General features: G+C 40.9%; 1 protein-coding gene and 1 long non-coding RNA gene across 12 annotated transcripts in view; one reads left to right on the top strand and one right to left on the bottom strand.

The window, feature by feature from the left end:
• The window catches only part of camkk1a (calcium/calmodulin-dependent protein kinase kinase 1, alpha a), a 207,455-nt gene that overhangs the window by 64,561 nt on the left and 130,852 nt on the right, over positions 1–12,042 (bottom strand). For all 10 annotated transcript variants that reach the window (XR_009826310.1, XR_009826311.1, XR_009826313.1 and 7 more), the window contains 2 exons: positions 11,896–11,917; positions 11,267–11,355 (listed from right to left, as the gene is read on the bottom strand). Coding sequence is in view for 5 of the 10 variants with exons in the window: in XM_062048496.1 (XP_061904480.1) it covers positions 11,267–11,355; positions 11,896–11,917 (111 nt within the window). In the remaining 5 variants the exon portion in view is untranslated. The remainder of the gene's footprint in view (positions 1–11,266; positions 11,356–11,895; positions 11,918–12,042) is intronic.
• The window catches only part of LOC133650826 (uncharacterized), a 38,351-nt gene continuing 32,909 nt past the window's right edge, over positions 6,601–12,042 (top strand). For both annotated transcript variants that reach the window (XR_009826316.1, XR_009826315.1), the window contains exon 1: positions 6,601–6,709. This is a non-coding gene — a long non-coding RNA (uncharacterized LOC133650826). The remainder of the gene's footprint in view (positions 6,710–12,042) is intronic.

The following is a 12,042-nucleotide window of genomic DNA, read 5'->3' as shown; positions in this document are numbered from 1 at the left end:
GCCTGCAATGCCTCAGACTGGAAGTCTCTGCAGAGAGTGGTGAGGACGGCGGAAAAGATCATCAGGACTCCTCTTCCTCCTATCCAGGAGATCGCAAAAAGCCGCTGCCTGACCAGGGCTCAGAAAATCTGCAAAGATTCCTCCCACCCCCACCAAGGACTGTTTTCACTGCTGGACTCTAGAAAGAGGTTCCGCAGCCTCCGAAGCAGAACCTCCAGGTTCTGAAACAGCTTCTTCCCTCAGGCCGTAAGACTCTTGAACGCATCATAATTAAATTATCCCCTCAACTCCCCCCAAAATGGATTAACTCGCTGGAATAAAAAAGACAATATAAAAAACATCCATAAACGTGGACGCATGTGAGAAAGTGCAATATATTTATCTGTACAGTAATCTATTTATTTATTTATATATACTTACATATATATATATATATATATTTATTTTATATATATATTTATATATTATTTATATATATTTATTTATCTATATATGCACCTTTCTGCTTTTTTTATCCTGCACTACCATGAGCTTATGTAACAAAATTTTGTTCTCATCTGTGCTGTAAAGTTCAAATTTGAATGGCAATAAAAAGGAAGTCTAAAGTCTAAAGTCTAAAGAAGGTGAACTTTTTTAATGTCCATTTTTTTCCTCGTACCCTCTTATTTCATGCACTGTGATCTTAGTCCACCTTAATTTCCATTCTATTCTATTAGCTCATAATAAAAAACAGCTGTGGGCTATGAATGGTCCCCAAGATGGACTTTGGACGTCTTCTTTAAAACTAACGGCTAGTCTAGAATGCAGAAAGTTTGTTTTCCTAATTGAAATTCATGTTAAATGTTAAAATTGTGCTATATTGGTTTTAATTCATTTCAATGGCCAACTTTTTGCAATAAAAAAAGGTTTTTAAGGTACAAGATGTGTCACAGAGCCCATTATACTCATAACTTAAGGTATTACTGTATTAGGTAAAGAAAATATTTATTCATGTTATACAAGTAAACAAATAAAAGCAAAATACATTTATTTTCAAAGGTATTTTCAAAATGTATTCTACATCAAAGCAATTCATTGTCACCAGAAAATGAAGGAAATACCGACATTTATTTAACAATCTAAATCAGGATTCTATTGGCCAATGATTGAATCATTGTTTGCACAACTGTGTAAGTTATAATTATAATCGTATAAGTTATTATTTAAAAATCCCTATTGTAAAAAACATCAAAACAGACGTACTATGCTACATTGAGGAATAAACATAATTGTTCTCCAAACGATAAGACAAGATGTCGAAATCTTCTCAACAACTAAAGAAAGCCGAATCAGAAGCCTCTACCTTGTGTAGCTTGTGTCTGGCTAGCATAGCTAGCTTGTTGGAGGACCACAGAGCTAGTATCTCGAGTGACATAAAAAACACATTCGCCGCTGTTGAATCGAGACTGGACAAAATACAGAACCAAGGTAAAAGTCCACGGACAACTTAATATTCAGTGCATTCAAGCACTGGAGGAGAAGTGTGCTGCCCTGACCGATAGCAATGCTCGGCTAGCAGCAGAGGCTGTGGACTTGGAAAGTCAGAGTCGCAGGAATATTTTAATAATAGGCCTCCCGGAGTCCATTGAGAGACCTCGACCCACAGACTTTTTCTCTAAACTTCTCGTGGAATTGCTTGGCGACAAAACCCTTCAAGCTCTCCCCGAGCTCGATCGTGTACATAGTGCGCTCGCTGCTAGGCCACAGCCTGGGTCGCGACCACGGGCTATAACCAGCCGTCTCCACCACAACCAGACCAATGACCTGATAATATATATATATATATATATATATATATATATATATATATATATATATATATATATATATATATATATATATATATATATATATATATATATATATATATACATATATATATATATATATATATATATATATATATATATATATATATATATATATATATATATATATATATATATATATATATATATATATATATATATATATATATATATATTTATTTATTTATTTATTTTTATTTTTTTATTTTTTTTTTTCTGGTAAGCTGAGCTTAGTATTTACTCGGACACTTTATTTTTAATCCAACTTTTTTTATTGGCATTTTCAAATACATAAAAAAGTGCAAGTCGAAACAGTACAATTTTAAAGTCAGAAAATTCTTCACACCCTTTCCCTTAAAACCCAAATCCCCACCCACCCTCCCACCCCACTCAGGTCACACCAACAAGGGACTTATGGCACAATCATATAACAAGTAAGACGACAAAGACAGACATCCTCACATACACACACACATACGAGGCCAGAGACAGACAAACAGGCTGAAAGGAGAGAAAGGGAAAAAATAAAATTAAAATAAAATAAAATTAAATTAAATTAAAATAAAATAATAATAATAAATAAAAGGGAGATTTTTCCTCATCTGCGTCTGGGGATAAATCAAGAGAGTTGACATACAGCAAGAAAGGACTCCATGAGCTTTCAAACGCTTGAGCCGAGCCTTTTAGCGAAAACCTAAGTTTTTCTAGTTTTAGATTGTAGAGAACCTCTCTAATCCAACGGCCGTGCGATGGGGGGCGAGCCAGCTTCCAATCAAACAAGATCAAACGCCTGGCCAGCAAGGTCGTAAAAGCAACAGCGCGTTTTAGTGATACCGGGCACATGTTATCGGGGCATACGCCAAAAATGGCATAATTAAATAGGAATAGGCACAACATTAAATTTGAACAAGTTTAGAATTAATGCCGTAATTGGTCAAGCTAATTATGGCCAGGCAGTATGCCTCATTAGTTCCAGGCTGCTGAGCAATAAATGTATTCAGCACCAAGTACGGATGAGGTAGAAAGTACCAAATATAAGCACCTCAAAGTTATGGACACTTCAGATAAAGTACCAGTTTATCCGCGTTAAGGATGTGGCCTTATACAATATAAACTGGCCCCACTATGGACTGGACTCTCACATTATTAACCGTATCCACTCGGCATCTATTGCATCGGGCACCTAGGGGGGGAGGGTCTCCACATCTGCGGTCCCTTCCAAGGTTTCTCACTGCGCCCAATGGGTTGAGTTTTTTCTTGCACTGATGTGGCATCTGAGCCGAAGATGTCGTTGTGGCTCTTTCAGCCCTTTGAGATACTTGTGATTAAGGGCTATATATCAATCAATCAATCAATGTTTATTTATATAGCCCTAAATCACAAGTGTCTCAAAGGGCTGTACAAATAAACTTGGATTGCTATAAACAAACACGGTAAAGAAATAAAGCAAAGATAATCAAAAATAAAGTGTCCGAGAAGACTTCCGGTTGGCGACAAGATGGATTAGTCGCAAATTTTTTCACGCTCCCGCAAATTTCATTCCTACCTTTCTGTATAGCTCGACTGAATGCAGTAGCTGCTACTAACGTTTTATTAGTACTAATACCTTTTCGCGCTAAATGAGAAAATGTCTAACAGAGCCAAAAAGGAGGAGCAAAGGAAGGAGGATCTGGCGGCAAGTACCATCATGGCTACGCTAACTACAATGCTAGCGGACCACAAGACTTCTCTCTCGTCGGAGTTTAACTCCGCCTTTTCCAAACTCAACAACACGCTGGACTGTATTCAGACCACACTTCTGGAAAACCAGAAGCGTCTCTCCTCACTAGAACTGTTTGCCGACACGACCAGCCAGGATATGCTGGCTATGAACACCAAGCTAGCATTCGTAACCGAGGAGAACGCAAGGCGAAAATCTAAGCTAATAGACTTGGAGAGCAGAAGTCGTCGGAACAACATAAGAATTGTTGGCGTACCCGAAAACATCGAAGGTCCAAACCCAACAACGTTCTTCTCTCAACTGCTGGTCGAAGTCTTGGGTGAACACACGCTGTCGTCGACCCCGGAGCTGGACCGTGCCCACCGCTCGCTAACAGCAAAGCTAGGCCCCGGTGAGAGACCGCGTCCTATCGTGATATGCTTCCACCGATTCCAGACGAGGGAGCTGGTGGTGCGGGAAGCTCGGAAACGCAGGGGCAAACTAAAGTACAAGGACTCCCCGATACACATCTTCGAAGACTACTGCCCTGAAATACTGGAACAGCGGGCCGTGTACCGGGACGTCATGAGGGATCTCTACAATCTGGGCCTCAAACCAGCACTCCACTATCCGGCTAAGCTAATGGCTTCAACCGAGGGTGGAAAGAGACGACGACTCGCATCTCTCAAAGACGCCCAAGATTTTGTCAAATCCCACAATCAACGCAGCCAAGAACGTGTAATCTCAGTTGGTATGACTTTATTGAAACTTTGTTTGAAACAATGTGACTACCCCACAGTGCATGGCAGGACGGCGCTAGCTTGGCTAACTGCAGCCATGTCTGGAGGCCGCACTGCCGGCACCAACCTTAAAGGCCTACTGAAACCCACTACTACCGACCACGCAGTCTGATAGTTTATATATCAATGATGAAATCTTAACATTATAAAACATGCCAATACGGCCGGGTTAACTTATAAAGTGACATTTTAAATTTGCCGCTAAACTTCCGGTTCGAAACGCCTCTGAGGATGACGTATGCGCGTGACGTAGCCCGGCGAACACGGGTATGCCTTCCACATTGAAGCCAATACGAAAAAGCTCTGTTTTCATTTCATAATTCCACAGTATTCTGGACATCTGTGTTCGTGAATCTGTTCCAATCATGTTCATTGCATTATGGAGAAGGAAGCTGAGCAAGCAAAGAAGAAAGTTGTCGGTGCGAAATGGACGTATTTTTCGAACGTAGTCAGCAACAACAGTACACAGCCGGCGCTTCTTTGTTTACATTCCCGAAAGATGCAGTCAAGATGGAAGAACTCGGATAACAGATACTCTAACCAGGAGGACTTTTGACTTCGATACACAGACGACTGTAGAGAACTGGGACAACACAGACTCTTACCAGGATTACTTTGATTTGGATGACAAAGACGCAGACGTGCTACTGTGAGTATGCAGCTTTGGCTTCTAAACATTTGATCGCTTGACCGTATGTGCGCAACTTTTTTTTGCGTATGTACGTAACTTTTTTTTAAATATATAAGCTTTATGAACCTTGGGTTAGGTGAACGGTCTTTTGGGCTGAGTGATTGTGTGTGTTGATCAGGTGTTTGAATTGTATTGGCGTGTTCTATGGAGCTAGGAGCTAGCATAGGAGCTAGGAGCTAGCATAACAAACACGCAGGTGTTTTTATGCAGGATTAATTTGTGGCATATTAAATATAAGCCTGGTTGTGTTGTGGCTAATAGAGTATATATATGTCTTGTGTTTATTTACTGTTGTAGTCATTCCCAGCTGAATATCAGGTACCGTGAGTATGCAGCCTTGGCTGCTAAACATTTGATAGCTTGACCGTATGTGCGCGTCACGTACGTAACTTTTTAAAAATATACAAGCTTTATGAACCTTGGGTTAGGTGAACGGTCTTTTGGGCTGAGTGATTGTGTGTGTTGATCAGGTGTTTGAATTGTATTGGCGTGTTCTATGGAGCTAGGAGCTAGCAGAGGAGCTAGGAGCTAGCATAACACGTACCGTACCGTACGTGCGCGTCACGTACGTAACTTTTTAAAAATATATAAGCTTTATGAACCTTGGGTTAGGTGAACGGTCTTTTGGGCTGAGTGATTGTGTGTGTTGATCAGGTGTTTGAATTGTATTGGCGTGTTCTATGGAGCTAGGAGCTAGCAGAGGAGCTAGGAGCTAGCATAACAAACACGCAGGTGTTTTTATGCAGGATTAATTTGTGGCATATTAAATATAAGCCTGGTTGTGTTGTGGCTAATAGAGTATATATATGTCTTGTGTGCTCCAGGGTGCTCCAGATCTGGTCCAGTGGACGGAGCAGTGCCAGCAGGCATTCGAGAAGGTGAGGAAAGCACTTTGCGAGGAGCCGGTACTGCACATGCCTGATTTTTCTATCCCATTTTGTTTGCAGGCGGACGCGTCGGGCAGAGGGCTGGGAGCTGTTTTATCCCAGCAGCAGGGGGGCACCGACCACCCGGTCCTATACATCAGCTGTCAGAAAGGAGACTAGATACAGCATGGTGGAGAGGGAGTGTCTCGCCATCCGGTGGGCGGTCGGGGCTCTCCGGTACTACCTGCTAGGACGCCCGTTCAGCCTCTACTCGGACCACAAACCCCTCCAGTGGGTCCATCGCATGAAAGATGCCAACGCGCGGATCACCCGTTGGTATCTCGCTTTACAACCCTACAATTTCAGAGTGATCCATAGGCCGGGGGCGCAGATGGCCGTGGCGGACTTCCTTTCTCGCTCTCATGCGGGGGGGGGGGAGTGGGCGTAACCGGACGATGTCCCGGCCTAAGTCTGCCGGTGGAGGTATGTGGAGGGAAGTGAGTCAGCGCGTCTGCAGGAGCAAAGGTCAACGCTTCTGGCAGTGGTGTCGAGGGCGGAGCACCATCAGCTAGGGGCGGGGCATGTGCGGGACGGCGAAACGCAGCTGGCAGGTGATTAGATTGCACAGGTGTTACGTGTTAGTCTAATCATCTGTTGTCTTTAACAGTGAGCAACCAGCTGAGGGGAGAGAGATGAGACTGGAGAAAAGCGACACGCAAGAAGTGTATAAGAAAAGCTGCATGGAAAAAATAAAAACCCTGGTAAAACGACACGCCTGGGTCTGTGACGTGATATCCGTGGAACGGGTAGGGATCGACTTCCACACCGCTGTTTTTTCTAATGCCGTTTGTTTTTTCATACAAACCCCGTTTCCATATGAGTTGGGTAATTGTGTTAGATGTAAATATAAACGGAATACAATGATTTGCAAATCATTTTCAACTCATATTCAGTTGAATATGCTACAAAGACAACATATTTGATGTTCAAACTGATAAACTTTTTTTTTTTCCAAATAATCATTAACTTTAGAATTTGATGCCAGCAACACGTGACAAATAAGTTGGGAAAGGTGGCAATAAATACTGATAAAGTTGAGGAATGCTCATCAAACACTTATTTGGAACATCTCACAGGTGAACAGGCAAATTGGGAACAGGTGGGTGCCATGATTGGGTATAAAAGTAGATTCCATGAAATGCTCAGTCATTCACAAACAAGGACGGGGCGAGGGTCACCACTTTGTCAACAAATGTGTGAGCAAATTCTTCAACAGTTTAAGAAAAACCTTTCTCAACCAGCTATTGCAAGGAATTTATGGATTTCACCATCTACGGTCCGTAATATCATCAAAGGGTTCAGAGAATCTGGAGAAATCACTGCACGTAAGCAGCTAAGCCCGTGACCTTCGATCCCTCAGGCTGTACTGCATCAACAAGCGACATCAGTGTGTAAAGGATATCACCACATGGGCTCAGGAACACTTCAGAAACCCACTGTCAGTAACTACAGTTGGTCGCTACATCTGAAAGTGCAAGTTAAAACTCTCCTATGCAAGGCGAAAACCGTTTATCAACAACACCCAGAAACGCCGTCGGCTTCGCTGGGCCTGAGCTCATCTAAGATGGACTGATACAAAGTGGAAAAGTGTTCTGTGGTCTGACGAGTGCATATTTCAAATTGTTTTTGGAAACTGTGGACGTCGTGTCTTCCAGACCAAAGAGGAAAAGAACCATCCGGATTGTTATAGGCGCAAAGTTGAAAAGCCAGCATCTGTGATGGTATGGGGGTGTATTAGTGCCCAAGACATAAGTAACTTACACATCTGTGAAGGCGCCATTAATGCTGAAAGGTACATACAGGTTTTGGAGCAACATATGTTGCCATCCAAGCAACGTTACCATGGACGCCCCTGCTTATTTCAGCAAGACAATGCCAAGCCACATGTTACATCAACGTGGCTTCATAGTAAAAGAGTGCGGGTACTAGACTGGCCTGCCTGTAGTCCAGACCTGTCTCCCATTGAAAATGTGTGGCGCATTATGAAGCCTAAAATACCGCAACGGAGACCCCCGGACTGTTGAACAACTTAAGCAAGAATGGGAAAGAATTTCACCTGAGAAGCTTAAAAAATGTGTCTCCTCAGTTCCCAAACGTTTACTGAGTGTTGTTAAAAGGAAAGGCCATATAACACAGTGGTGAACATGCCCTTTCCCAACTACTTTGGCACGTGTTGCAGCCATGAAATTCTAAGTTAATTATTATTTGCAAAAAAAAATAAAGTTTATGAGTTTGAACATCAAATATCTTGTCTTTGTAGTGCATTCAATTGAATATGGGTTGAAAAGGATTTGCAAATCATTGTATTCAGTTTATATTTACATCTAACACAATTTCCCAACTCATATGGAAACGGGTTTTGTATATGTAAAAATAAAGTTGTTCTTTAATCTGGATCATTCTCGTGCACCACTGCAGTTATTGCCCGCGTTATGCCAAAAACACCAGTCATGTGGTCTCCCAGAGCGCACCTTCGATGTGCTAAAAATAGGTTATGTTGTCTCGATTGTGCTTCTATATTGCAGAAAAGGTGGTACATATATTTGTGTGATGCATGTTTAACAACATAAGAAAACAGCACAGGTTGATAAGTGTCTCCTTTGTGAGAGCAGGAAGTACACACAAAATCATCATTTAAATATGTAACTGCACCACTATGTTATCAATTGTACACAGGGGCCTGATCTACTAATATTCAGATAAGTACTAAATAGTGTCTACAAAAGTTTAAAATGGTGTGTACGATTAGTTGGCACGTTGCAAGTGATCGACTACGACTTTGTATACAATTAATAACAAGTAGGAAAGTGGTGCAGACCACCTTATCTAAATTAGTATTTTGTGTGTACCACCTGCTGTCACCATAGAGACACTCATTTACAGTATATTTATGTTGTCATACTCCAAACTGTTTTAATTTGTTATGTTGTGTAACATGCAGAAAACAAATATAGTATGTATCACTTTTTATGGGCATTTGAGAAAAATTTGTGCAGTACATCTACAATGTTGCACTGGATATGTAGACTTTTTAAGAGCTGAAGTGCGCTCTGGGAGATGCTGGCACAAACTGGGAACGTCCATTGGAATAATCCAGCCATAAAAAAAATGCATAATGCAAGACGTTTTTCATATACGAGATATATTTTAATAATATATTTTCCTATATGAAAAAACATTTTTAAATGAAAAAAACAGCAGGTCGACGTCAAAACAAATCAATTGAACTTGTTTTAATCAGCCCTTAGGTCATCCAGCTGGTGTACAATTATAAAATGATATCGCTCAATAGACAATATGTCCAATATATTTTTATCTATGACAGTCCAAATATGTTGACACACACGTTAACAGAGAATTCTCTGTACATTGTCTTTTCAATGCGATCGCCTCATTCTCACAGCCATGTGCGTAACTGTGTCAGTTTGCAGAAATATGATAAACCTTGTTCCCTGGGCACCGCAACTGCTGTTTTAGGTTTGGCTTTCTGGGTGCCTGGGGCCGTACTTTGGCTCCCGCACATACTAGGAGACAAATGTATGGTACATATATTCATACATACATACAGACGCACATACATGCATAAATTTGCTGGGCCTGAGCTCATCTAAGATGGACTGATGCAAAGTGGAAATGTGTTCTGTGGTCTGACGAGTCCACATTTCAAAATTGTTTTTGGAAACTGTGGACGTCGTGTCCTCCAGAACAAAGAGGAAAAGAACCATCCGGATTGTTATAGGTGCAAAGTTCGAAAGCCAGCATCTGGGATGGTATGGGGGTGTATTAGTGCCCAAGGCATTGGTAACTAACACATCTGTAAAGGCACCATTAATGTTGAAAGGTACATACAGGTTTTGGAGCAACATATGTTGCCATCCAAGCAACGTTATCATGGACGCCCCTGCTTATTTCACAAAGACAATGCCAAGCCACGTGTTACAACACTGTGGCTTCATAGAAAAAGAGTACAGGTACTAGACTGGCCTGCCTGTAGTCCAGACCTGTCTCCCATTGAAAATGTGTGGCGCAATATGAAGCCTAAAATACCACAACGGAGACCCCGGACTGTTGAACAACTTAAACTGTACATCAAGCAAGAATTGGAAAGAATTCCACCTGAAAAGCTTCAAAAATTGGTCTCCTCAGTTCCAAAATGTTTACTGAGTGTTGTTCAAAGGAAAGGCCATGTAACAGTGGTAAAAATGCCCCTGTGCCAACTTTTTTGCAATGTATTGCTGCCATGAAATTCTAAGTTAGGTTAATGATTATATGCAAAAAAAAATAACATTGAATATCTTGTCTTTGCAGTCTGTTCAATTGAATATAAGTTAAAAAGGATTTGCAAATCATTGTATTCTGTTTTTATTTACGATTTACACAATGTGCCAACTTCACTTGTTTTGGGTTTTGCAGTTGTGTATTTGAATGAAAAAGCAAACATTGTGATGGCGTGGCTCGGGTGGTAGAGCGGTCGTGCCAGCAACCTCAGGGTTCCTGGTTCGATCCCCGGCTTCTGCCATCCTAGTCACATCCGTTGTGTCCTTGAGCAAGACACTTCACCCTTGCTCGTGGTTAGGGCCTTGCATGGCAGCTCCCATCATCAGTGTGTGAATGTGTGTGTGAATGAGTGAATGTGGAAATAGTGCCAAAGCGCTTTGGTACCTTGAAGGTAGAAAAGTGTTATACAAGTATAACCCATTTGCCATTTACCATGTGCAGCTCTATGGTTAAAATGACCGAAACATGTAAATATTATAAGTTAGTATGAATGTGCCTGTTTCTATGTGTCATATATACTTACAGCGTGTATATAAAACGTTCATGGAGGTTTTTTTGGATGTTTTTTAGAGAGCTTTATTGGCGGAATAGAGCGAATCCAATTACCTCTATCGTTAGCTGACTTTTGCTAAAGTTTATTTACGAGTTAGAATGCTTTAAAAAACAACATACAATGTGTCCTTGTCTCACAAAGGATTGTCAAAATTCCCCAAAAAGTGCAGTTCCCCTCTAAGAAATGTAATTGATTGATAATTTAGTTTCTGTCTCTGCTGGTGTTTTTTTAATTGTGGATCATCATTAGTCCCAAAAAAGTCATTGTTGGCTCTCATGACGTCTGGAGCATGATATCATACATTTTTCAGTAAATGATCAAGTGTCACCATGGTGATGTCCCGTGTAGTACACTCAAAAATCCCATTTAAATATGGTGGTCTGCACCAGGTTCTGATTAGATCAGGCCCTACGTATTTTATATGACTGCATTGTTCCATATTATGCCTGCAGTACTTATGACTTATACTTACAGTACTCTATACCAAGGATGACGTCACGGAGATATAACCTTGCCTGTTCTTCTGACAAAGGGTTGTCTGTAGGCACTTCCATCACCGGCCTGCAGACACACACACACACACACACACACACACAAGCACACGATTAGTTGTATATCAATAGATCTCAAAGTAGTAGATTACCTTTAATATTGATACATTAAATTGTTAGACCACATTTTTGATGGACTATAAGTAATTAGTTGTGGATTCCTATTAGTAATACGTATGTAATTAGTATAAATTGTTTGAAGTCTGAGATAGTGCAATGTGTGTCTTTGCTCCATCTTGGAGCCATGAAGAAGAACACTGAAGAGATTTAGGCAACGGTAGATGGAAGAAGGAACTAAAGACATTAAGGAATTGGGTAGATGGATGGGTAGTTAGATGGATAGATAGATTGGTAGGTGATTTGTAGATGGTTGGGTACATGGCTGGTTAGATAGATGGGTAGATAATTGGTTAGATGGATGATAGATAGATAGATCGATAGATAGATGAATTGGTGGATGGATGGTCGATGGGTCCAAGAAGTAAGGAAGTAGAAGAAAAGAAAAGGTGGGTGTGACTTTTGACGTATTAATAAATATGTTTCCACTTACCCATTGCGCATCAACTCAAACACTGAAAAAAGAAGAAGAAAAAATGAATTAGTACTGCTAATAAGTACTGCTTCCATAAATCAACGATGCTAAGTGCCTTTATGAATTCATATTGCATGAAATAAACCACTAGGAGCCTGATTTACC

Source organism: Entelurus aequoreus, linkage group LG05, assembly GCF_033978785.1.
Source record: "Entelurus aequoreus isolate RoL-2023_Sb linkage group LG05, RoL_Eaeq_v1.1, whole genome shotgun sequence".
Taxonomy (NCBI): domain Eukaryota; kingdom Metazoa; phylum Chordata; class Actinopteri; order Syngnathiformes; family Syngnathidae; genus Entelurus; species Entelurus aequoreus.
The sequence above is the reverse complement of the archived record's forward strand: the minus strand, read 5'-3'. Positions and strand labels throughout refer to the sequence as shown.